The following is a 26,909-nucleotide window of genomic DNA, read 5'->3' as shown; positions in this document are numbered from 1 at the left end:
GGCTAGTAGCTTACTGGTTGTTCTCTTTGAATTTTGGCCAAAATTTGATACCTGGTAGATTGGGTGAGTGTGCTCAGGGTGAGCCTCTGAACAGCAGTGATGGTGGTAGCATCTCCACAGCAGCACAGAGGAGCACAGCTGCTCTAGACATTCCTTGCTGGAGAACCGTGGTGCGCAGGTCTGACTGAGGATAGACTTATCCTGACCAGACTCACGCTGTATCTTCAGAGTGTAGGTGCCTCCAGGGCCAGAAGAATGCCTTTTCTTGTCACGGTTGTGTCGTGGGTGAGATAGGCCCAAACACATGGAAGATGCTGCTCAGGGACAAACTGTGTCTTTTTTTAAAAAAATTCTGCATTTTGCCAAATCTTGTTCTTAATTCAGAACATTGCCATGTGTGCCAAATGACTTTGCATTAATGCTCTTCCTCTTTTAACTCATTTACATCAGCATGCAATAGCATTAACAGAACAAAATCTTTTACTCGTCGTTCTCTTGCGCTTAATTCTCATTCGTGCAGCCACTTAGCTGATTTCCGTCTTCTTACAGGTCCCTGAGTCAAGGCAGCACAAATTCAAACATGTTGGATGTTCAGGGAGGTGCTCACAAGAAAAGAGCTCGTCGCAGCTCTCTGCTTAATGCCAAGAAGCTGTATGAGGATGCCCAGATGGCGAGGAAGGTGAAGCAGTACCTGTGCAGTCTGGATGTGGAGACGGATGAGGAGAAGTTCCAGATTATGTCGCTGCAGTGGGAGCCTGCCTATGGTACCTGTGAGTAAAGGTTTCCATCGTGTGACACACAGAGCACAAGAGCAGAGGAACTTGGTTCTCCAAATTACGCTGAAATCCCAGTAAACTTGTTAAACTTCCATTCACAAAGATTCCTGACATGCCCCAAGCATTATGTGATTCTGTTACTGAGATTGTGAATCCCACCCATCCCTGATATTTACTCTGCAAGAAATAGAAGGATAAATAATTCTTCTTTAAGAAGCTTTATCCAGGCACAGCAGCGCATGCCTGTAATCCCAGCACTTGGGAGGCTGAGGCAGGAAGATTGCTACAAGTTCACAGCCAACCTGAGCTAGCAGCAACTTTATAAAGACATCTTGTATCAACTGGAACATTATTGAGAACATTTTTGCATTCGTCCTAAATAATAAATGACATTTTTACCTTTTTAATTTAATGGATAATATCATTTGCCAACTAGAAAATATAAGAAATTTAATTATAGTTGGTCATAGATATCAGTAAATTGAAACAAGAAGACATTCTTACATTGTTAATAGCTAAAAAGCACAGTGAAAAAGAGAGTGCATCCTCAGCGCTAGCAGCCCAGCTCCTTGCTGCCCTGCTCTCCACGCGCTCTACTCAAAGCTGCACTCTCGGTCCGTTACTGAAGCACAAGCAGCGGAACACGTGTGTCCCTGGGCCAAGGAAAGCACTACTGTAAGAGCAGAAATCAAAGATGGTGAAATATACTGGGTTGTAAAGAGCCCCTCAAAAGATTCTTACATTACATTATAGGTTAAATGTTTTCCCCTAAAAATTACAATAGGATTCTAAGTTTATATGTGACAAGAAAAATGATAGTTTACATGTTTGTTTGATTTGGTCTTTTTGAGACAGGGTCTCACTGTGCAGTCCAGGCTGGCTTTGAACTCACTTTGTAGCCCAGACTGGCCTTGATCCTCCTGCCTCAGCCTCCCAAGTGCTGGGGTTACAGGCATGCACCACCATGTAGTTATCATGGATTGACCCTAAGATTGATAGATGGGGTAGTATTTGCATAGCAGTAGGAAAAGCATGTCAACAGAGCAGAAAAGAGAATATGGAAATAGAAACAAGTACTTTTTAAAATTAAGATACAACAATGAACTTTAAAATACAAGGTAAGGAGCCACTAGGTAAATGCATTATCTCTATTGCAATTCTCTCTATATCAAATCTATTACATTTGGAGAATGACGTAAAATAATAAAGCTAACAATAAGTACTTTATAAACATTGTCACTGGCTAGGTACTGTGATAGATGCCTATAGTCCCACTTCCTCTGGAGGCTGGGCAGGAGAATCACTGAAGACCAGCCTGGGCAATACAATAATCGCTGTCTCCCCTGCCCCCCCGAAATTGTTATTGACTCAGCTCTCTGAGGTACCTGACATTAGTACTACAGTGAGATAATGCACCTGAAAACCTACTTATACAAACATGTTGCACTATTACAGTGCAAAAGAAATCATTCAGATACTAAGTACATAAGAAAGGAATGCTATATGACTTTTAAAATAACATTTATTAAATATAATTTCATTATTAAAATATGTGTGTATAGTCTTGAAGAGTATCTGGGAAAAATCACATTGGATAGCAGTAATATCAGCCATGTGAAAGTGTATGTGTCAAAAGTGGACCACATAGAACTTCTATATTTTACTCATGTTTTAAAGTTGATTTCTAGTGTTTAATAGATTTTTTAAAGTTTAAATGACAGCTGCCCCATGCCCAAATATGGTTCATTTCTGAGCATCATAGGATTGAGTTCTTGGTAACTAACACATGGTTTGGGGCATTCTTCTGCAAACTGTTTCATATTTTAAGTGATTTCTCCAGTTTGTTTTTGCACTGTAGCAATTATTAAAACATCAATAAAATCAAGAATTGATTAGTATTGAGAAGAAACTAGTGTCATAACTAATCAAAAGATGATTCTTGGATTCAATTAGTTAATGAATCAATGCATATTGTCCCTTGGAACTAATTGTGGTTTAGCTTTCTGAGATGTTCGCTGATTCGTATTACCCAAAACATTCTCTAGGCTCTCATAATAAAAGCATAATTGCTGTGCTGGCACAAGTTAAACACCTGTTTTATGCTGGTGTGTAAAACCACAGTGAAGTTCTGAAGTTGCACGTACACGTGACCATCCCAAGTGACTGACAAACTGAAAGTCCTTCTGCTTAAGGAAGAATTTATTTCCTTTAGACTTAAATCAGGGTTCTCTAGTTAACACAGGCTGTGGAGTTTTAGGGAAGTGTTCCCTAAGTTTGTGAGCAAGTTTATCTGAAAGATGCAGCGAGTGTTGCATAGTTAAAGGGACCTTTACAGTCTAGGAAATTAAACAAAGACAGGACCAGGGATACAGCTCAGTGGCACAGCGCCTGCCTCACAAGTGTGAGGTCATGGCTTCAATTCTTGGTACCAAAAAAAAAAAAAAAAAAAAACATTGTCCGATAAATGAAAAAAAAAAAAAAAAAAAACTAGAGGAAATTAAACAAAGACTGATTTAATAGAAATAAAGAATGTGGAATTAAGGAGAGGCAGGGGCACCAATTTCAAAAGGTCAGGCCAGTGCTCAGTTATGCGGGGCCTGTAAGCCTTGCTTGGGCTGGGGATGTAGCTCAATGGTAGAGTGCTTACCTTGCTTGCACAAGGTCCTGGGTTCAATCCCTAGTACCACTAAAAAAGCCTTGTTTTAGAGTTACTCTGCTGTTGTATGGAGAGCGGCTTAAAGGCCTGCTAGCACTGATACGGTGAGAGAAGCCCTGCAGTAGTACAGATGAGAGAATGTTGACTTTCAGCAGTGGCAGCAGAAATGGAGCTAATTGATCAATGGATTTAAGAATTCTTTAGGAAATAAAAGTAACAGTATCTAAAGCAGTTTCAGAGATAACGTTTTATAATACTTAAATGAAACTCATTTTAAGAAAATTAATCTTTTATTTTTTCTGTGCTAAAAATGAGTAGTTTTTAAAGTCATCTGTTATTCTGAATGCTGACAGCCTTGCCTTTAAAACAGTTTAGAGTTAACTGTTCTCTCTCCTATTAGTGACCAAGAATTTAAATGAGAAAAAATCAGCCAAATCATCTGAAATGTCTCCGGTACCTACAAGGTCAGCGAACCAGACAACGAAAGCCCACTTGCATCAGCCCCACAGAGTGAGCCAGGTGCTTCAGGTGCCAGCTGTTAATCTGCACCCCCTGAGGAAGAAGGGCCAGGCGAGAGACCCCGCCCTGAGTGAGTGTTCAGCTGGAGTTAAGTCCATAGCGATTGGAATGACAATTGCAAACCTTGAGGGCATGGTTACTCCACAAATGAAAAAACACTTCATTTTGCCTATAGATGGTCTTTAAATGCTGATTTTGGAATTTTTGTTATTGTGACATCTGTTTGTCAACGTAAAACTTAATACATCTTGGGGATTTACAGTAAATCTTGGGCAATACATTAAGGGTTTGCTGTGTTCAAAAGTGTATTTGATCAAATAACTAATGCAGATACAACCTATAAAAACTGTGAGAACCAAGTTGCTTATTGTGATAATGACTGTACTTTTTTTATTAATGAGCCTTTCTGCAAACTTTGTTAGGAGGCAAAAGAATGTATGAAGTAGATAGGCTTATTGTTTTTTTCCTTTAGGCCACATAGGTTTATGAATTACCTTTATTGTTTTTTCACAGTATCACTCACTGCTTTAATTTTTAGATAGAAAGCAAGGTTAGATTTGGTTCCTAGCATTACTGCTTAAACATTATATTATCAGTGTAAGTATAAATTCGGTTTGAGAGACAAAGTTGAGTAAGAAGTGCCCTCTCTGCCACATTTCAGTCTAGTGATAAAGACACACACAGGTAACTACGGAATAATGTGCTTGCTTTTGTGGCAGAACTATACGCACAACTTGTAAAAAAAACAAACCGGGATGGATGTTTTTCCCAGAGGCAGAAGAAGAGGACCTTGAGGAGAAGGCTCTGGGAGAGAGCACACAAAGCCTTCAGTGTCGAGGACAAAGCAGTAACTGGGCAGAGGTTCTAGTGAAGTTGCTCCAAGCAGAAGAAAATGTTGATGTCTGCAAGGAGCTCCAAGCACTTTGCTGCTAGGCTGCAAACTGCATGCAGAGTGTTGATGACCATAATAGCGGAAGCTAATATTTAGCACGTAATGACTTCTAGGCACATTTCATAGTGCCTTGCTAACTTTATGCATTCATTTAGTGTTCATAATAATTCAAAGATAGTTAGTGTTCTACCTTCATTCTGCACAGAACATCAGTAACTTACATGCTACCATAAGGGATCAGACTAGGAGCAGAGCCCAGGCCGACAGACTCAACAGTTCTTGCTTTTAACCTCCATACTTGCAGGATGATGGGAAGTCAAAATTACAGTGTGCTGTGCTAATGCCCAGTAGTCAGTGAGAAGTCATTAAAGAGATTTGACCAGAAGAACATTATGCTCCAAGTTGTTTGATAAGAAGTGCGGTAGGGTGAGTGCAGCAAGGACGAAGGTAGAAGATCTTGGCTGGAAGGATGCTGTAACAGTTGGTCAGAGGTTATTTAAGGCTTGGACTGACTAGTTTGCTGTCCATGACAATGAAGAGTGAATTAGATTAAAAATTGGCAAAGTTGATAAATTTCTTAGTAGAGGTGAGATAGGAACAAATTTAGCCCTGGTTTGTTATTTAGACATCACCTGAGAGGCAGTGTGATGTGTAGGTAGCTTTTCTTCCCTGGTGTAATACGGCTGCCTAGAGATAAATGCACAGCATTTATATTGAAACTGTATTCGGCTAGTGTGGGTATACTGGGATTACAGCGTTTTCAGTATCGAAAGGCTGCTTGTTACTATACCAGCTCCACATTGGCTGTGCTTGCTTTACAAGGAACAGTGTCAGTGGCTTTTTCACGTGTCTTAGAAAGGGTGCCTGTAAAAAGTCAGTACTGTGAAACGACTGCTGCATTGCACAGGGCCAGCTGCTGAGCAGGAGTGGCGGTGGGACTTCCCAAGAGGGTTGCCAGTGGGCTCCGTGCCGCTTCCCCGTAAATTCATGGTTCTCTTCCTGTTGTTTACCTCTCTCCCGTAGCGGGAATTTAGTGCTCTTAAGAGGGCTGGATTGGCGGCCCTGCAGCCTCTCCTGTATGCCCACAACACAGATGCACCACAGGTAGTGAGCGTGCCAGCATTCCCACACTGCCCGCCACATGCCCCGCTCTGCCACGGAGAGGCCACCTCTAGAGGGAGGGAAGAGCGTGACTGTCCTCTAAGACTGTGAGCCAGTGTGTCAGTTGTTGGGGGGGAGGCGCTCTCCTTCAACTGTTAAATTGATTTCCCTTCTGCCATAAAATAGCGTATTATACCTGGCCCATGCTGACCGGCTGAATTTGAGCTAATGACCTAGAGGTGAGAATCTCTGTCCCCCACTCCCCAGCCATGCAGTCCCCGTTTGCCATTTACACATTTCCGTTGACTACGCTAGCCATTGTGCATCGTGGCTTTAGTTACGTAGTGATTTAGGCAGCTACCAGTATTCTCATTGTGCAGCGAGGTTTATGTGCGTCTTTGGTTTTATTTTCAGATACAAGTTTGCCTCAGAAAGTTTTAGGACCAACAGAGGAAATAAGTGGTAAGAAACATACAGAAGACACGATTTCTGTGGCGTCGTCTGTACATTCTAGTCCTCCAGCGTCTCCTCAGGGTTCCCCTCGCAAAGGTGAGACAAACCATTTCAGGTTGCTCAGCCACACGTTTTGTTTTTCAGTCTGTTAGCAAGTAATAGAAATTGTTGCAGAAAAGCGTAACTGCTAAGGCTTACTTTTTGAGCTTCCATGTTTCATATGGAATTATTTAAGTGCTTTTCAGGTGTTCTGTATCATGTAAATAGGACTCCAGTATTCAAAGCATGGTTCTCTTTTGACAGAGGGAAAACACAGATAAAAATGAAGGCAGAAGGCACAGCTGTTTTGGCCTGTGCTGGCTTTGATGTCATCTTTCATATTATCTATACATGAACCTTTCTGTGGAGGATTTGCAAATAAAAATTTCTGTAAGAAATTGTTTTAAATTAACTACTAGGTATAGGAAAACACACGGGTTGGTGTTTTCCTTTTTTAACAGTAGGCTATTTTTATTTATAAAGATTTAAATAATATACACCTTTACAGATTGTGGACAATAGTTGTACTGTACATTGGTAGTTATACTGAACTTTGCGAGGTAAGAGCAGTCCAGAACTGTTCTTGTTCTTTTACATGTGTTTTCATGATCAAGACTGAAGCCTTTCTTGGCTAGCCTGGCGAGTGCCTGGAGAGCCTGTTTTGTGTGTATGCACTTGTAGCATTTGAAATAGTGCGTATTTCTTACATGGGCACTTCACACTCTGTGTGTGTCCTCCTCTTGTCCGTCTGGTTCTGACTGAGTGCCTCCTCAGGATCTTGATGAGTGGGACTGGCAGCCATACTGCAGCCAGACCAAGGGACGCCGTAGACCATGCCGCGTGCTCACAATGCTCCCGCAGAAGCACGTGACACACTTCACCCCTTGTGGAGAGACTCCCTGGGTCCATCCCATTACAGACACTTCCGTAAGCAGGAAGCTATAGTGCTGGATATGATTTGGTGTCTTCTGCCTGACTGTGACTAGGGACAAAGGTGTCAGAGACAGAAATACTGTTACCGCTGTTCTTACTCCCAGCAGAAAACCCGCTCTCCCTCCAGGACCAGAGATGTCTTTTCTCCGTTGTCTTTCATTGTGTAGCCGACATTTAACTGTAATGTTTATAAATTTGTGAGCTTGTCATAGGCTTGTTTAGAATCCTTAGAGACCAGAAGAAATTCTTTTCTCCAACACTGCTTCAGGTTGTCGCATATGTTCTGTCAAAACCCTAACTGAAAGTAGTACCTCTCTTCTGGAGATGAGGTTTTGCTGATGGCCTATGGTTGAACAAAAGTGTCATTACACTAAATGTATTGCATCAGGATCTGTTCTGAGTTTCTGCTAAGCTTTGGAAGTAGTTGTTTTTATACAATTAAGAAACTAGTGCTGTTTCATGTTTTTTCACAAGGAGAATATAGACAAGACCTTTAAAAAAGAAGTTAAGATTGCTTACAAAAGGCCAACTCAGCTCTCCATCCTAAAAGTAGGTGCTTTAAAATACACCTACTACATGCAGTGTTTGCATATCCTCTTCATCTTGTTCTCTGTGGTGGTTGGAATTGAACCCAGGCTCTCATGCCTTCTCGGCCACCATTCCGTCACTGAGCTACACTCATTCTAGCTGGTCTTCACTAAACTTTTTATAGTGAAATCTGCCTGAAAATTCTAGACATACATAATTTCTCAAAAAATAGTTTTGGTTACCTGATGCTTTTATATTTTCCCTTATAATTTTATCAGCTTGCTTTGAACAGAACTCTTATTACCATTCTGCCATGCAGTAACTGTTGTATTTCTGTTGTGTAGATTTTTCATGCATTAAAAAAAATCTAGATTTTAACATTTTAGATATTGTCAAGAAAATAAGTTTTAAATAGTGAAATGTTGTATATATAAGCCAGTTAATTGTGATTAATTGGAAAGAATGAATTTTGCATCTCTCCCTCCAGTTGGCAGTGTCCTATCCGATCACAGCGTCCTGCCGCACCTCTCAGGGTCCTCCTCACCCCCTCCCTGTGAGTCCAGCGCCAAGATCAGTGGCCAGAGCTGCCCGGGAATAGGTGGGGTTTACTTGCAAAAGAAAATCCTTCAGATTACCAAGAGCACAGCCAAAAGGACAGACAGGACCAAGAAGGCCACTGAGGAGGATAGAGACAGGACAAGTTGTGAGAACACAACCAGAAAAAGAATGACATCCCCGTTTAGAAGATTTAGGGAAAGAACTCTTTCAAGGGAGAGACTAGTCACCAGCCAAAAAGAGGACCCAGATCACCGTCACGCTCCAGACAGCTGTGAGACAGTGAAGGATGCTGGGCGCAGCAGCGCAGATGAGGAAGGGAGTGACACCTGCCACTCCAGTAGCCGGGGCCACAGTAACGCTCTGAACTGCTTCTATGCGCGATTCAAGTCTAGAAGGAGAAAGACGATCTGACCAAGCTCCTTACTTCATTCTAGTGTTGTTTGTTTTCAGTTGTTAATGTACATATAGTTAAATTAAACCATTTGTCAAGCAAAGGTTGGGCAGATAACTTAGTAAAATATTTTTAATAAGCATTTTATGATTAGTATTACAGATTCTCTGGCAACAAGTACTGACTTAAAGTGCCTGATTTGTACCTGTTATTTTGCTGATGTATTGTGCTGACTTCAGCAGCACATAGACTAACATGATGTATTGGGCTAGTAAACTTTATGCTCTTGTTTTCTGTAGTTGGCTTTATTTCCTACTGATAGCAGCTGAGTGTGTGAGTGAAGTAAGTAGAGGAAGCTATTTAGGAGCCAAGCATAAAACCCCCAGTAATCTGATGCTCACCTTTGCCTCAGAGAACTTTACTGCCACCTTAAAGTACTTCTACTTTAGAAGCTAATGGACAAAGGAATGTTTTGGGGACAGAAAATTGCATCTTTTCCACATACACTTTTTATATCACCCACTATGCACATACCTCTGATTGGGGCGTCATGAGCTAGTCTAGCATAGCAGGTTCAAAATCATCTGGAAAACTTAATTTAAAATGCAGCCGGGCATGGTGGTGCACACCTGTAATCCCAGCACTCAGGAGGCTGAGGCAGGAGGATTGTTGCAAGTTTAAAACCAACCTGGGCTACAAAGTGAGCTCAAGGCCAGCCTGAACTGTATAGCAAGACCCTGTCTCAAAAAAAAAAAGAGAAAGAATTTTGCCATGTGTGGTGGTGCGTGCCTGTAATCCTAGCACTCAGGAGGCTGAGTCAGGAGGATCACTGCAAATGTGAGGCCAGCCTGGGCTACCTAGTGCATTCAAGACCAGCATGGACTGTCAGTCAGTCAATAAATAAATGCATGCATACATACACAAGCAAGCAATTATTAGCCGGGCATAGTGACACTTGCCTGTAATCCCACCACTGCGGGAGGCTGAGGCAGGAAGATCACAAATTTGACTCTAGCCTGGACTAGTGACTTAGCAAGACCCTATCTCAAAGGTGGATGGGGGATAAATCAGTGCAGAGGCCCTAGCTGCACTCTCCAGTGCCACCAAAAAATAAAGCGCAGTTACTGTTTCTCACCTCAGACCTCATAAATTTGAATGTCAGAAGTGACCCCTGGAATGTGTATTTTAATAAGGGTTCCAGGTTGTTCTTAGATTTCATGACAGTTGAGAAATTTTGTTCTTAAAAATATGAGAATAGAATTATTTTTGAAACAGTGAAGCATGTCTGTTCCATAGGATAGAAAAGGAGTGACTTTTCATTTGCGGAAGCTTTGCTGTTGCTTTGTATTTACTATTTGCATTTTCTTGGTCCCCTTGAAAAGTAATTAATCAAGGTATAGTCATGGCAAACAACAGTGGACCCCACCTTCAGAGGTGTGTGGTAGAAGTCAGGAGACTGTCTTCTCTTGGCTTACCTGCTTTTAGGCTCCATAAGCTAAGTAAAAATCGCACATTTTCTGGGTCTTGATTTTTTTCATTGAAATAGTTAATGAAACTACTTAATAAGAGTATTATGCAAAAAATTTTCTTTAATGACTGAGTAATATGTATATAAACTCTAAGATCCTTAAAGCAGGGAAAGGACCTTGGAGCTTAGGGTGTTCTCTTCTTCCTTATGCATAAAGAAGTGGAGACCCTGAGAAGTCTTGGAACGTATTCAGAGCCTCTAGTTCTTTTTAATGAGATGCCATGAGAGTGATCTAAAAATCATGTATTTTCTTTCTTTTTTGGTTTTTCTCCAGTACCGGGAACCAAACTCACGACCTTGCGCTTGCCAGGCAGGCGCTTTGCCCCTGAGCTAAATCCCCGGCCCCCTAAAGATCATGTATTTTCAAACCTCACTGTATTCTTTCTGTGAACACGAAGAGACTTCACTTTGTAAGAGACCTCCCCTTCCTGGGATTCCTAAGTCATTATCTTTTATTTCTAAACAAAAGTCTGATTTCTTTTCTTTCAGTTACCAAAATAGACTATTATGTACATTTAACCGCCACGCTGAGGTTTGTTGGGGACCCTTCCACCTCATTCCACCCCCACTCCTTTATCCCAAAGAGTACCGAAGAGAAAGTCTCTAGCTCTCTGCTGTGCAGTAAGTCATAGAAGAAGTTAAAACATGTAGATGCTGTTTTTGTCATTAAATGTTGAAGTCATCAATTCAGTGTTTAATGTTCTGCAAGATGGTGAAGTACAAAGAAGTAGGTATAAAATTAAGTACAGATTTAAAATAATCTATTTAAAAATATTAAGACAGGGCTGAGGGTATGGCTCTGTGGTGGAGCATTTGCTTAGCATATGTGATGCCCTGAGTGCTGTCTTTAGCTTTGCAAAAAATTAAAATAAAAATGCTGAAACAGTGGCTCTTAGTTTAGACCAAAACTTCTTAGGTGGCATAAGCAGGACGTCTGGGGTAAGTATATATAGTCTGAAAATTAGAAAATGCAACCCTTTGAGGCCTGCTTTCTGTCTCCACCCCTAAACACAGCAGCACCTGGATTCAGTTCAGGCTTTAAAATACGTTAATCAGAGGGAGGGAGCATATGGTTATAAAATTGCAAAACTGCGTACACGTCTTAATATTTGCAATATCTTTCATAACTTTTTATTTTATTAAATACATGTAGCTCTGTGAGAAGCTGGGCAAGACACAGTTGCTTTGGCCTGATCTTCTCAGTAGTACTGGATACTGACGTTTTCTTAACTTGGGCATTGTGTTGGTGTGGTGTGGCTGGGTAGGTGAATGCATAGTGGGGAAATGTGTGGGTGGCACTGGCACCCTTCCGTCCACAGAGATGGAAACTGAGCTTGCTACTACTTTGTCTTTCGTTCTTCATATTTTCTCTTTCTCCTCTCCCTGACCACCCACCCCTGCTCCTGTGTCTTGCAGTTTGATCCGTGTGCTTTTCTTGCTCAGGTTACACACTTACACCATCAGCTAGATCTGACAACTTGTCCGACTCCAGCCATAGCGAGATTTCCTCTCGGTCCAGCATCGTGAGCAACTGCTCTGCTGACTCCATGTCTGCAGCTCTGCAGGATGAGCGCTGTTCCTCCCAGACCGTGGGAGTCCCTGAGTCCACTGGGACATTCGAAAAGGTGGAGCACCCCTCGGGGATAGGAGACCACGGTCATCTTGGACCTGGGTAAGCATCCTTGTGTTTTCCACAAAACCCAAACCGAAGGCCATCACTAGCCGTGCTCCCCAACTTTGACCTTGTATTCTCTGCCTTGGGGTACTAGCAAGGCCACGCACATGCTCTCTGTACCAGATATGGAAGTGAGTACTATTTGAAAGATGTGGATTAGCATCCCCACCCCAACCACCGTAGTGGGGATTAAACTCAGGGCCTTGCTGGGTGTGGTGTGCTTGCCTGTAATCCCAGTACCTGAGAGGCTGAGGCAGGAGGATCGCCATGAGCTCAAGGCCAGGCCAGCCTGGGCTACATAGTGAGTTCAAGGTCAGCCTGAACTACAGAGTGAGACCCTGTCTCAGAAAGATAAAAAAAACTAATAATTTTAAACCAAAAATTTTTCAAAATAAAATCAAGGCCTTCACACTGAATTACATCCCCAGCTCTTTCCTTTTTAGTTTGAGACAGGGTCTCAGTAAGGCCATAAATTGCCCAGCCTTGGTTTAAACTTATAATCCTCCTGCCTCAGCCTCCTGAGTGCTGGAACTGTAGGCGTGCACCACCATGCATGGCGCTTACCTTAAATAGTTGCTGAATTCAAGTAGCTTTCTATCATTTATATATATATATATATATATATTTTTTTTTGTTTTGTTTTGTTTTGTTTTGTTTTGTTTTGTTTTGTTTTGTTTTTCTCCGGTACCGGGAACCGAACTCATGACCTTGCACTTGCCAGGCAGGCACTTTGCCGCTGAGCTAAATCCCCAGCCCCTATCATTATATATGTTTTCAGTTAGTAAGAACGTAAAATGTGCTCACTGTTGATAGGAGGAAGATGATTCTTAAAATCCTGGCTGTTAGGTTAGAGGATGCCCAAAAGTTGCATAATGGAAAATGCCCTCCCCCAGTACTGTGCATGTTGTAGACAGGTTGGGAGAGTAGGACTGGCCCTAGCTCCTTATCCTCTCATAGTACTATTTGGAGAACAAAAGTAATCAGCTGGCAAAGGTTAACTTTTTAAAAATTTCTAATTCTAAGTTTCTGTTGAGAATCAAGCAAAATGGAGATCTGTGAGAAAGTTGATTCTAAACTGATAAATACTGGTAAATCTGGTCTGCTTTAATATGCAGTACCTATGATACACTAAAGTATTATTATATTTGTAAAGGTTTCTCAACAGTGATTCCATAAACCAGAGGCCATCAGTTTTCTATAAAAGGTAGTAAGTAGTTTAGATTTCACAAGACACATCTGTTACAGCTGCTGTGCCTTTGTGGCCCCAAAAGAGCCACCAACAATACAGAAGCAAACGGGTACCTGTGTCCCAGGACAACTTTATTTATAGAAATGAGCAGAAGCCCAGAAAGAGGTGGCCTTGGACTATAGTCTGGTGACCTCTGTGCGTTGCTACAAACCATTGTCCATGAACTTTTTTTTTTTTTTTTTTTGGTCTTTTGAGACAGGGTCTCGCTATGCAGTTCAGGCTGGCCTTGAGCTCACTTTGTAGCCCAGGTTGGTTTTGAACTTGCAGGGATCCTCCTGCCTCAGCCTCCCCAGTGCTGGGATTACAGGCATGTGCCACCACGCCCAACTTTCCACAAACCTTTTATGAAGGATTAGGGGATTAGGTAATAAATGTTTTGGACTGACAGGCTATATATGGTCTTTATCACAAGTTCTTTGTGCCATTTTTTGGTTCCCTTTTGTTGAAATGCTTTAAAAGATAAAAACCAGTTTTTGATCCAGGCCATACAAAAACAAAGCCCTTGGCTATATTAGGCCTCTGTGCCTTAGTTTGGAGATCTCTGGTATAAATGATGGGACCCGCCTAGTGGTAGCTGGGGAAGTTGATATTCAGTTCTACCATGCTACAAGGCTAACCGCAGGTATACACTGAAAATAAAACATGGTTCATCAAGTTGAGTTCTTAATTCTGTACTGTAGAAAATAATATATTAACAAGAATGAAAATTTGTACTTTATTTCAAATTTCATCTTTGTTCATTTAAAATCAGTTTAAAACTTTCTGAGAAAATCTTGCCTAAGCATTCACCTTCGTTCGTGTATGTTTCTGTTGCTATGCTCTATAGTTTTTTGTAGGTGGTAGTACTTGAAGTGCAAAGAACGAAGATTTTCCAGTAAGCAGTAAATTACCTTTAATTGTGTGCTGTCACCATTTTTAGGTGGACACTTTCGAAGCCATCTCTAATCAAGGGTTTAGCTGTCTCGTCTTCTATGAGCAATGAAGAGATTTCTCATGAGCATATTGTTATAGAAGCAGCTGACAGTGGTCGAGGAAGTTGGACTTCCTGCTCAAGCAGCTCCCATGACAACTTCCAAAGCCTTCCAAACCCAAAAAGCTGGGACTTTCTGAACTCTTACAGACATACACATTTGGATGACTCCATTGCTGAAGTTGAATCCACTGACTGTGAGCCCTATTCCTGTCCGAAAGGTTGCTCTAGAACTTGTGGGCAGTGTAAAGGAAACCTAGAGACCGGTCATTTGAGACAGAGTTGGGCCTCCTCCAGTTCTCTGTCTGACACTTACGAACCAAACTACGGGACAGTTAAAAGGAGGGTTTTGGAGGCTACCCCCGCAGAGTCATCAGATGGCTTGGACCCACTTTATAAAACAGTCACTTCAAGTACAGAAAAGGGCTTGATTGGTAAGTTCTGTGTATTATACTCTGTTTTTTTTGGCACTTAAAAATTGTAGCAAAAAAAAAAAAAAATGATGTTGAGATATCTTGGCCTAGGATTTTATTCATGGAAAAATTTGTTCATGGGACTGGGGAGAGAGCTCAGCAGCACAGCACCTGCCTGGCAAGTGCAAGGTCCTGAATTCAATTCCTAGTACCAAAAAAATATTATTTTGTTCACTTGTTCTACCTTTTCTTTCTTCTAAAAAACATTATTTCCCCCATATTCAAGACTGAGGGGCTTTAGGGCAGACACTCAGGCTGTTGAAAGTGAAAAGTTTGGTGTTAAGGTATAGAATCAAAGGCACAAGTGTGTCATGTTTTTAAGACATGTTTTTGTTTCATTGAGGAGTATCTTCACATTTCTGTGCACTCGTAATAAACTGTTCTGTACCTCACAAATGTTTTGGTCCACAGTTACTATCCATACATGATAAAAACATCAAATCTTCTATTACTTTCAGGAGGTAAAAGTGAGAAAAGTGTAATAAAGAAATTCAGAAAGAGCTTAGTGGTAGAGTGTGTGCCTAGCATGCGCTAGTCCCTGGGTTCTTTCCCCAGCATCACAGAAGGGAAGGAAACGCAAACACTTTTCATTACACCTTCCCTGGTGTGTATCATGAGTGTGTCAGCTAATTTATAGATTCCATTCTGAGCTACTTAGTGTATGTTCACTATCAGGCAGTACTTAAAAATGCCATCCCCTGCATTATATAAATACCTGGATATACAGCACTAGCCCCTACTTTTCTGACTAGATGTTGAGTCAGTATTATCATGGTCAACCTTTTTTTGGGGGGGGGGCGTGCCAGAAATCAAATTCAGGACCTTGCGCTTGCCAGGCAGGCACTTGGGCTGCTGAGCTATATTCCCAGCCCTCAACTCTTAATTCTGTATTCATGCTATCACATTTAATTACTAAAAATGTAAAAGGGACATGTACTGATTTTATTTGTCAAAATGGATTGTAGAGGGGTTTTTAGCTTATTCAGTTTTTTTCTAAGATATTTTTAGTAAATCTGTTTAGTTAACTACTGTAGGAACATATAAGCCTGTGTACAAGGCACAGAAATCTTTCTCTGGCCCAGTTGGGACTGTAGATTTAAAAATCCTTCATTGGGGCTAGGGATTTAGCTCAGCGGCACAGCGCCTGCCTGGCAAGCGCAATATCGTGAGTTCAATTCCTGGTACCGGAAAAAAAAATAAAAATCCTTCATTTCTTGGGCAAATGACTTTTTTTTTTTCCTGGTACCAAGCTGTACCCCAGCCCTTTTTCTTTGGTCTCATCCTCATCCTCATCCTCATTCTCATTCTCATTTTGTTTTTGAAGTGGGATCTATGGAGTTTAGGCCAGCCTCAAACTCATGATCACCCTGCCTCATCCACCTGAGTGCTGGGATTACACAAGCCACTAGCACCCCTGGCTTTCTTTTGTTGTTGTCTTGGGTTTTTTGGGAGGGGAGGGGGTTGTTTTGGTTTGCTTTGGTTTTTTGAGACAGGGTTTCACTAAATTGCCCATCCTGGGTTCAAATTTGTAAGCCTTCTGCCTTAGCCTCCCAGAGTGCTGGGTGAGAGACGTGCATCAGCGTATCCTGCTTACATTCTTCTCTTCTGACATTTCTTCCACCACCATCCTGTTTCACCTGCCTGTCCTCAGATGGAAATGGAATTCTCCTCTGACCTTGATACTACGTGCAAGTCTAACTGGGAGAACTGCAGAAATTTAAATATAGGTAGCCCAATTCTCTAAGGAAAGAGTTAGAAAAATTTAATGGCCTGAGTAAAATTATACTGCTTGTGGATATGCAGCTTTTTTATTTGAAAAGTCATTCTTTTTTGTTCATTTGTTTGTTTTGTTTTTGAGACAGGGTCTCACTGTGTAGTTCAGCCTGGCCTTGAACTCACTGTGTAGCCCAGGCTGGCCTTGAACCCAGTAGGTCCTGTGGATTGGTTTTGCATGGAACTTAGCTCTTGTACCTATTTCTTTTCTTTTTTTTGGTTTTTTTTTTCCGGTACCAGGAATCGAACTTATGACCTTGCACTTGCCAGGCAGGCGCTGTGCTGCTGAGCTAAATCCCCAGCCCCTCTTGTACCTATTTCTAATAGTTCTTGAAGTCGCAGAGTATATACAAACTTAGGAAAAAGGATTTGGAAATCAGAGAAATTTAATTTCAAGGTGAATTTCCTAAAATTATGTTTTCTCCTTCTCTTGTTAACCACAAGTAGAAGTGAGGCTGGCCACAGTGACACACCTGTAATTCCAACCACGTGGGAAAATGAGGCATGAGAAGCCGAAGTTCCAGATCAGCCTGTGCAGCTTAGCAACACTCTGTCAAAATTTAAAAAAAAAAAAAATTTATTTACTGCTAGGCATGGTGGCACACACCTGTAATCCCAGCACTCAGGAGGCTGAAGCAGGAGGACTCACTTTTAGTGAGTTTGAGTCCCACCTGGGCCACAAAAGCAAGTTCGAGTGCAGCCAGAACTACATAGTGAGACCCTGTGTCCAAAAAAACCCTAAAAACGTATGTGTGTGTGTGTATATGTATATATTTAAGTTTGCAGATTGAACCATAACCGAATTTTATTCTTTTTTTAAAGAAGTAAATGCCAATTTTTAATAATCATTTTAATTTTTATTAGTACATGTTTGTGGTACAGAATGATCACATTCATAGTAGGGAATTGGTACTTGTACGTAACACATCTTAGTTCTTTCTTCTGTCCATCCCCGCTCCCTTTCCGCTCCCTCCATCTCTTGGTCCCTTTCCCATTTGCAGAAATCTGTCTCCCTATTTCTTATTATCTGTCCTTTATTTAGCTCTTTAAATTATTTATGCTTTATGTTTCTTATATGGAAAAACTATTCAGTATTTAGCTTGTATGTCTGACTTCACTTAACATTATGGTTAAGATATGTCTTTTCCTACAGATGACTCGGATTTGTCCTTCTTTATGGCAGAGAAGTGCTCTTATATGGATACATTTTCTTTTTTTTTTTTTTTTTTTTGAGACGGGGTCTTAAATGTAGTTCAGACTGGCCTTGAGTTCACTTTGTAGCCCAAGCTGGCCTCGAACTCGCAATGATCCACCTGCCTCAGCCTCCCAAATACTGGGATTACAGGCTTGCGCCACCACACCCGGCTACATTTTCTTTATCCATTCATCTGTTGATGAACATTCAGGCTGCTTCCAAGTTTTAGCGGTTAGGCGTTGTGCTGCTATAAACAGCTGTGCATGTATTGCTGTCATACGATGTCTTTAACTCTTTCAAGGAGATGCCTAGAAGGGAAGTGGCTGGGTCCGATGCGTTTCTAGTTTAATTACTGCTGACTCCACAGTGTTGTACTAGTTTACATTCACAGCAGCAGTGGAGAAGGGCTCTCTGACTCGGCAGCCTCACCAGCATTTATTAGTTGATTTAGTGACCACAATTCTTTCCAGAGTAAGACAGAATCTGATGTTTTAATTTTCATTTCTCTAATGGCTAGAGATGTTGAACATTTCTGTGTATTTATTGGCCATTTATACCACTTCTGAGAAGTGTTTGTTCATTTCAGTTCCCCATTTTTTAATTGGGTCTCTTTTTTTTAGTTCTTTATGTATTCTAGATATTATTCCTCTGTCCAAGAACAAGCTGGCAGACGAACATTTTTTTCCCATTCTGTAGGTTGTCTGTTCACTGTATTGATGGATTCCTTTTCTGTACTGAAGCTTTTTAGTTTGAATAATTTGGTTTGTTGATTTTTGTTGTTATTTCTTGTGCATCTGGGGTTGTTTCTGTTGGGAAAGTCTTTGCCTGTTACTGTGTCTTCAAGGGATTTACCTACTTTCCAACAGACTGTTTCTGTTACACTGCTTAGATCGTTAGTCCCTTTTTATCTTTGAGATGAGGTCCTGCTCTGCAGGTCAGGCTGGCCTTGGACTCGCTGTGTTTCCCAGGCTGGCCTCAGAGTCTCAGCAATCTTCCTGCCTCAGCCCTGAGTGCTGGGAGTACCGGTGTGTGCCCGCATGCCCAGCTAGGTCTTCAAGTACATGGTGAAAGACATGGGTCTAGATCTAAACTTCTGCATGTTCAAAATAGAAAATTTTAAAAGAGCAGGAAATGGGGATGGGGGACGGAAGAGAGGGAAGGGGAAGTGAAAAGGATCAAGACGGGGCCAGGCGTGGTGGCGCACGCCTATAATCCCAGCACTCGGAGATTGAGAGAGGATCCTTGTGAGTTTCGAGGCCAGCGTGGGCTACAAAGTGAGCTCAAGGCCAGCCTGAACTGCACAGCGAGACCCTGTCTCAAAAAAACAACAACAACAAAAAAGGATCAAGCTGCGATCTGTATTTGCTCCAGTTCTTCATGATGAGCATCCTCATGATGTACCAGAAACATACTAACTTAGGAAAAATTACACACACACAAAAGAATACCTTTAAAAGAGTTAGTGTACCTCTGCCGGTTACATTTGTCTACGTGCCTAGGCTGAGAAGTAGTCTGCGCGGGAGTAACGCAAGACTGGCCGAGCCTTAGTGCCGGTGCAGCGCAGCCCACAGACAAGTGGCCTGCATGCTGTGTTCGTGAAAATTATGATCTGTAGAGAGCAGAGGGCTTTGTGCACTTGCGTTTCCGCCCCAGCGGTCTGCAGAGCTGTGTCGCTTGAGTGTGTCGCACAGCTGGGGCCGAGCCGCGGAGGGAGACCTGTCGCCACCCTCCCTTCAGCATGCTCTCGTGCCCTTTAATCTTTGTGACACTGGATGTAGTTGTTCGCATATTTTAAAAACAGGTTTGTAAAGGTTGTCGAGCTTTTAAAAGTGTTCTAATCAGCCATCATTGTTTTTAAATGTACTCATTTTGTCTGTTTTTAAGTTTGCCGTTGTGATCATTTTGGTGTGTTGTTTTCATTTCTTACGTTTTTCATTAACATTTTCATTGCTTATTTTTCATGCCAGTGTACTGTGTCACCTCACCCAAGAAGGATGGTAGGTATAGGGAGCCACCTCCTACTCCTCCAGGATATGTGGGAATTTCTTTAGCCGACCTAAAGGAAGGACCCCACCTGCACCTAAAACCTCCAGAGTATAGTGTGGCCGTGCAGAGGTCAAAGATGGTGCACAACAGCCTCTCTAGACTGCCAGCCGCCTGTCTCAGTGGCAGCCCCGTGGCCTGTGTCTCATCGAAGATTGTAACTCGGCCTCAGAGGCATAATGTGCAGGCATCCCATCCTAAACTAGCAGATGTGACTGATCCAGATAGCGAAGCAGATGGTATGTTGACAAACTACCTTAATGGCTCTTAAATGAATTGCTAAACACAGTAATGGGTCTTTGTTCTGGTATTTTGTGGTGATTAGTAATATGTGGTTCGTTTATTTGTTTTGTTTTTTAATGCTCTAAAAGTCTCGGTTTAAAAATATAGCCAAGGGGCTGGGGATTTAGCTCAGCGGCACAGCGCCTGCCCGGCAAGCACAAGGTCATGAGTTCTACTCCCGGTACCAGAAAAAAAACAAAAAAATAAAAAAATAAAAATATAGCCAAGCTGGGCATGGTAATGCATGCCTTTAATCCCAGCAGTATGGGAGGCTGAGGCAGGAAGATTGCAGGTTCAAACCATACTGGGCAATATCCTGAGACCCTGTCTCAAATTTTAAAAGAGGGGCAAGGGATGGGTTGGGGAAGTAACTCAAGTCCAAACACCCTGGGTTCAATCCCCAGGCCAGGAAAGAAAATTTTTTAGCCAGATGTGGTGGTGCATTCCTGTCATTCCAGCTACTCAGGCAGCTGAGATAGGAGGATTATAAATTGTAGGCCAACCTGGGCAACTAAACAGGATCCTGTCTCAAAATAAAAAGGGCTGGATGTAACTCAGCAGTGCAGTGCCCCTGAGTTTGATCCCCAATACTGCTGAAAGACAGAAAGAAATCTCTAAATATGATGGTATATTTTTTAAATGGGAAAGGCAAACGGCTCATTTTTGTGCCCAGTAAGCACCCTCCTGACTCAAGTGTGGTGTTGTCATCTTGGAGAGTGGCAGCTCAGTGTGGGAGGGTGATTTTGAGGAGGAGTGCTGGACATTACTGGAGTCGTGTTTTACAGTAACTCATGCCTGGAAACGTTCAGAGGCCAAATGGTCTGACAGGGTGCTGTTGATCTAGCAAACTCCCGACTGACTATAGTTGTGGCAGTCGTTTGAAAAAATGGTTTGCTTTATGAAAAGTAAATGAACTTTACCCTTTTACACAAAATAATAAAGTGATTAAAAACCATTTGTGAAATTCCAGTTTATTGTCGCTCATCAGTGTGATCAGAAATCATGTTAAACTAAAATCTAGGCTTCGATGAGATGTTTGAGAGGGTTTCTTCCCTGAAACTGACGACTAGAGTATCAGCTGGTTTTCAGTCACGTGCTGATCTGCCATCTCGTTGTGTTGTCATTTTCAGAAAATGAACAGGTGTCAGCAGTCTAGCCTTTGTGACGCATTTGATGATCCCTGCACGTCAAGGGGAGTGGACGGACCTGTGATTCTGCTGGCCGATGCCGACACATAGCTCGCTGCTGCCCCGACCCCGGGGTTCATCGCCTTGCTCCGAGCAGCGAGACAGACCTGAGTACACGTCCCTCCGTGTCATCCCTGCAGACGCGTACTGTCCTCAGCTGTGGATGCGCGCCGGGGTCTACGCTCTGCACTCCAGACCTGCCTTGGGACCCCGTCACCGAGCAAGTCCAGGCTGTGTCCTCCACGTCCCCGTGCACATCGCTATAGATTCTCCTTGTACAAGTGATTTTATAGATAGTGGTATTATTATTTCCAAGCCATAGCTTGGGCTAAAGGATGAATTTAGAATGTCTGCCAGTACCGAGAATATTTCTTGTGTATTTGAAAAGTAACTTATTATTTGTAGTGTTGTGGTTTTGTTCATGCTTGAGAGGTTGCTTGGTTGGTTGGTTTCGGTGAGCTCTTCCTGGCCAGGGTTCGTTTGAGGCCATAAAATTGTCTCTGGTCTGACCAGACTGAAGTCGCCCTGCCAGAGAGGGCTGTTTGGTCTGCACGGAGATGGACCTTCTCCGTAGCGCCAGGACAGTGAGGGTCTCGGTGTGAGGAGGCCGGGAGCCTTTCGCGGTTGGAGTCTTAGGAACCTGCTGATGGCGGTGTGGAGCTGCCCCGGACTCTCCTGCCAGTCCTTTGGGAGGAGGGAGAGGAAGAAGGATAGGCAGGTGGTGACCTAAGCTTCCTAGGCAGGAGGGCGGATGTCCAGCGACACGGTGCGGGTGCTCCCTGCGGAGAAAGCTGTGCGGCATCAGATCGCCGCTTGAGGGCGCTGCTGTCCAGAAACCGCAGGCTAGAATTTCCCAGCGCTCAAGCGTCGCTTTCAGTGTAGCTCACGTGCTCCCTTTAAAGAGGAGTAACCCTAGGTGCTTGTCCTTAGGAAGGTGAGCTTGACGCGTGCCTGACGTGTGCAGAGCTCTCGGGGCAGCTCACGGCACCGGCTGCACCTGGTCTTAAGAGTGAGCCTGCCGCGCCCGGCGGAGGTCAGGCCCGCGGGAAGAGGACGGCTGGGGGAGTCTGCGGGAGGAGGAGGAGCGAGGAGGACGGAAGGGACGGTCTCGGTCCTCAGGTAGCTCCTGAGAGCACGGGCCTTTCCGGCCTGTTGGGCGTGGCACTCTTAATTTAAGTATTTAATTAAAATTTCAGTAAGTGTTTACTGGATTAAATGGATTTTTCACATTTTTATGAGTTTTAATGTATTCTGTATATATGAAGTGTAGATTTTTTCATTGCTTTTTAATATAAAGGGCAAGTGAGATTTCCTCAGATTCTGCGGTTACGAGAAACAAAGCCAAAGCCGTGCCGGCGCGCTGCTCAGACCAGCGTGGCGCCAGGACGGGTCAGTTCAGGTGGGCGTCTGCGCGTGACCGTAGGAGATTTATTCAGGCTTCTGCAGTGTAAGGGTTCGTACTTTCTCCCTAGTTTCTCCCTAGGTTCTTTTTCTGTTTCCTGCCCGTCCTCTTCATTTTACTTTTTTGTTTGTTTAAGACAGGGTGTCGCTGTGCAGCTCAGGCTGGCCCTGGCTTTGCTGTGGGGCCCAGGCTGGCCTCAAACTTGCGGCAGGCCTCCTGCCTCAGCCTCCCGAGTGCTGGACATCCCTTTCCTTTTACAACCGTGTCACTTCGGTGTGGTAAATGGGAGTAGTTCGTTTTTCCCATCAAAATGAACTATATTTTAGGGAAAATAACATGTCTGGAAAATCCCCCTAGGGAAAAAATATTAACATGCAACTTAAGCCTTAGAAGTTAACCCCAGGTGTGTTAAGAATAAAGCTCCCTGGCTCCGCAGTTTTCTTGGTCCTTTGAAGTGAAAAGTTGCCTGAGCCAGACTCTGGCCTGGAAGTCACACAGTAGTGATTTGGCCTGTGAACAGCGGTCCTCTGAACCCAGACTTTCTATTCACTGATTTACATGCATTGTTTCCATGTCCAGAGCAAAACAGAAAATGAAAAGTATTTTTGCTATAACCACCTTTTTATCCAGGTTGGGTATTTATTCTCACGGTTTTATATACACCAGAAAAATGTGCTGTTTGCACAGCATCCCTTTATTTAGCATGTTGTCAAACCAAATGGAAGCCTTACTTATCTTGTCCTTAATGGTGTAAATAATACCTTGCACAGAGAGCTAAGGCCTGTGGTTTTGGACTTGCACCATGTCGCTGCCTTTGTTGTATGTAGCTTTAACTATGAGTGTTCAGATCAGCTGATCACATTGATCAGGAACTAAAACCAAATGCTTTGCAGTTTGATATCCTTAAAAAATAAAGTTGATTTTTTTTTAAAATCTTACTTTAGGGTACATTTCTGCCGTTGCTCAGTTTATCATATGACTGCCACAATGAAGCCTTAACCTGTATGTGCTCCGGTTCCAAATCTCCAGTTTTTTCTTATTTTCATTTTTAAATTTCTAACTATTGAAGAGGTTGATGCCTTCTCTTCCCACCACAACTTGGCATCCGCCAAGACTGCTGAAGCAGCAGACCCTCAGTGCAAACTTCCGCCAACTGCTGAGTGTCAGCACAGTGTCCTCGTAATGAAAGACTGGAGAACTGGTAGGTTCCATACCTGCGTCTGTTAAAGTTTATGATAACTAGAGGCGTTCATTTCCTTCAAATGATCACTGGAGAGAAAAATCCTTGCATGAGTTTTCATGACAGTAACAGCTACACCACACCCCTGAGTCTCTCCCTGATGGGAGTAACAGGCAGTAATAATGGAATTTGTAAGAACAGACCTAGGAAAGTGTTATCAAGTGTTGTTTTCCCTACAAAAAAGAGAAAATGTTTCCTTACGAGGTTAGAGTGATTGTTACTTGGATAGAAAAGTTCCTGCAAAACAACTATGTACAGGCTAGAAAAAAGGATAAATCTTCAGAAAAGTGTCACAGTAGCAGTACATTTTCAGATTTAAACTTGAATCCCAGTTCATCTTTAGCTTTTATTGTGCTTTTTTTAAAGCGTCTTTATTTTTAATACACACAGAATGCAGTTAAACTGGATCTTTTAAAATTGAAACTAAGCTTATCATAAAAAGACAAACTTCCACAGCTGTAATAATCATAGCAATTATACTGCACAATTCCGTGATTGTAAGGTATCCTGTAACAAGCAATGTTTGTCTCCTATTTTTTGATACCTCTTAAAACTTATGTCTTTTAGAAAGACAGTGCCTCTGTATGCTTTTTGTACTTTTACTGAGTGTAAATATTTGTTATATTTTTGGTTAAGAGAATGTAAAAGTACCATTTATTATTAGCATATCAATTAATACGTTGTTGGAATCAATAAAGGATCTACGCTAACTTTCGTGCACCTTACTGCTAGTGTCCGGAGCAGGTGGGAGAACCACTCCTACTGATGGCGGAGCCAGCCTGGGGCTCCGGCGGGTGTGAATGCTTTGTTTTGGTTTGCTTTGGTTTGTTTGAGACAGGGTCTTGCTTTGTACTTAAAGTTGATCTCCAGCTGACTGTGTAGCAGGCCTCAAACCTGTGACAATCCTCCTGCCTCAGCCTCATGAGTCCTGGGGCTATAGGCTTGAGCCACCACACCTAGCAAAGCCTTTATTTTTAGGCCTCTATAGAAATGGATGTGGTTCATTGCTGTTTGTCATAATGGGATCTGTAAAGCACCTATTTACAGCTCAGTAGTCAAAACTGTATAGCTGGAAGTGGTGGCACCCACCTGTAATCCCGGCACTCAGGAGGCTGAGGCAAGAGGATCACGCAAGTTCAAGGCCAGCCTGGGCTACATAGCGAGACCTTGTCTAAGAAAACCTGTGTGGTGTGATGAATAGCGGCAAGGCACTGTGGGAGTTGTGTCTCGTAGCTGCGCAGTTGATAACCCAGGCAGAACCGCAACTCTTGGCAGTTTTCCCTGTGGGCTCAGACCTCGGGACCTGGCAAGGAAGGAAGGAATTCTGCTTTAGCACCGTTTGTAAAATCTGCCAGTCTCCCTGGCTGCCCCGGAAATGTCACTCGTGTCTTCTGCCTTCTCTCAGTTCAGCCCGCCCCAGCACAGACACCAGATCTTCCCAGCAGGTCCGCCAGCCCGCCCCGCCATCTCGCCGCGGTCTTGGTGCTTTCCGGAAAGCAGGGTTGGCGCGAACGTGCTGTAGTAGGCGGCACTGTGGCTCGCCAGGCACCGCAAACCCTAGCCCTGGCCACCTGCAGGTGTCTGCTGTACTTGGGAAAAGGGTCTTCGCAGCTGCGATTAACCACGCTGAGCGGAAGACACGACATGCCCGCGCCCGCGCCCTCGTGAGAAGTGGCGGCTCCGACACGGCCAGGACAGCGCCGTGCGGAGGTGGCGGAGGTGCCCCAGCGCAGCTGGCGGGCGCGCCACAGTAGGTGAATCTGCGCAACGTTGGGGCCGGCGAGTTCGGAGGCGGGCGGTGTGCGCGCTGCGGGACGCGGAGAGGGGCCGGCCGGTCACGTGAGCCCCGCCCCGCGGCGCCGCCTCTGGCTGCGCGCTCCGCCGTGGGTCGGCTTAGGGCTGGCTTCAGTTCGTTGATTGAATTAAAAAGCAATTGCTTGCATGAGGACCTTTTATTTACTGAATTATTCTAACTTGCTGTAACAGTTTGTGGGGTTTTTGTTACTCCGCATGCTCTCACCTCTCCGGTCTTCCTGGCTTTTCCCGCTTGCCGCGTTACGCCGGCCCCCAGTGCCCAGCCGGTGCAGAGGAGAAGCGGCTGGCGCGGGGTTCCTGTCTTCGTTCCTGATCCCGGCGGCACTTTAGGCGTCACCGCTGAGCATGCTCATTGCCTTGGGCTTTGTCATAATTATGAGTTCAAGAGAGTTCCCTTTTATGCTGAGAGAATTCATGATGTTCAATTTTGTCAGGTGCTCTTTTTAAAAAAAGTTCAGGTGACGAGATTATTTTTCCTTATCTGTTCATAAGTTGAATTAATTGATGTTCTTCAGTGTTGACTCTGCCCAGCCCCTTCCCTCCACCTCACCTCACCCTCTATTAGAATAAACTCCACCCAGTTGTTTGTTTTTTGGGGGAGTACCGGGAATCAAACTCAGGACGTTGTGCTTGCCAGGCAGGCGCTTGTGCCACGGAGCTATATCGCCGGCCCACACCCAGTTGTTTTTTGTATGGTCTTTATATGTATTTGGACTTACTGTGCAGAGTTTTGTTCAGTACTTTTGCATCTGTGTTGGAGAGAGATGGTAGTCAGTACTGCGTGTGTAACATTCCTGTCGGCTTCGGGGATTAAGCTTGTCCTTGTCAAGCGCCGTGTGCTGATGAACACCTGCAAAGCCAGCACTTGGCTGAGGCAGGAGGGTCGCCATGAGTCACCACAGAGAGAATCCCCATCCTCAGTGGTGTCACCAGGAACTTGTGCAAAACGCAGAAGACATAACCCTGAGTTACTTAAAATTTCAGAAATAGTGGGGATTTCTTACGACATAAGAAAATATTAACTCTCTGGCTGGAGATTTAGCTCAGCGGTAGAGTACTTGCTTACTATGTGCAAGGCCCAGGGTTCGATATGGGGTCAGGGAAACTGAAGTAAAGGAAAGGTTTGATGTATTTGGTTATATTAAAATTAAAGATATTTACCATAAAATACTATTTATAAGAATAAATAGGGGCCGGGGATACAGCTCAGGGGTACAAGCGCCTGCCTGGC

General features: G+C 43.3%; 1 protein-coding gene across 1 annotated transcript in view; it reads left to right on the top strand.

Moving 5' to 3' along the window:
* The window catches only part of Rapgef6 (Rap guanine nucleotide exchange factor (GEF) 6), a 206,744-nt gene extending 185,491 nt beyond the window's left edge, over positions 1–21,253 (top strand). The window contains exons 23-29 of the mRNA XM_005376072.2: positions 550–770; positions 3,833–4,021; positions 6,359–6,493; positions 11,818–12,046; positions 14,218–14,702; positions 19,677–19,991; positions 21,165–21,253. Coding sequence (XP_005376129.1) covers positions 550–770; positions 3,833–4,021; positions 6,359–6,493; positions 11,818–12,046; positions 14,218–14,702; positions 19,677–19,991; positions 21,165–21,190 — 1,600 coding nt within the window. The 3' untranslated portion in view covers positions 21,191–21,253. The remainder of the gene's footprint in view (positions 1–549; positions 771–3,832; positions 4,022–6,358; positions 6,494–11,817; positions 12,047–14,217; positions 14,703–19,676; positions 19,992–21,164) is intronic.
* Positions 21,254–26,909: the final 5,656 nt, after the last annotated feature.

The sequence above is a fragment of the Chinchilla lanigera genome, unplaced genomic scaffold (assembly GCF_000276665.1).
Source record: "Chinchilla lanigera isolate Chin_1 unplaced genomic scaffold, ChiLan1.0 scaffold00007, whole genome shotgun sequence".
NCBI classification, from domain to species: domain Eukaryota; kingdom Metazoa; phylum Chordata; class Mammalia; order Rodentia; family Chinchillidae; genus Chinchilla; species Chinchilla lanigera.
The sequence above is the reverse complement of the archived record's forward strand: the minus strand, read 5'-3'. Positions and strand labels throughout refer to the sequence as shown.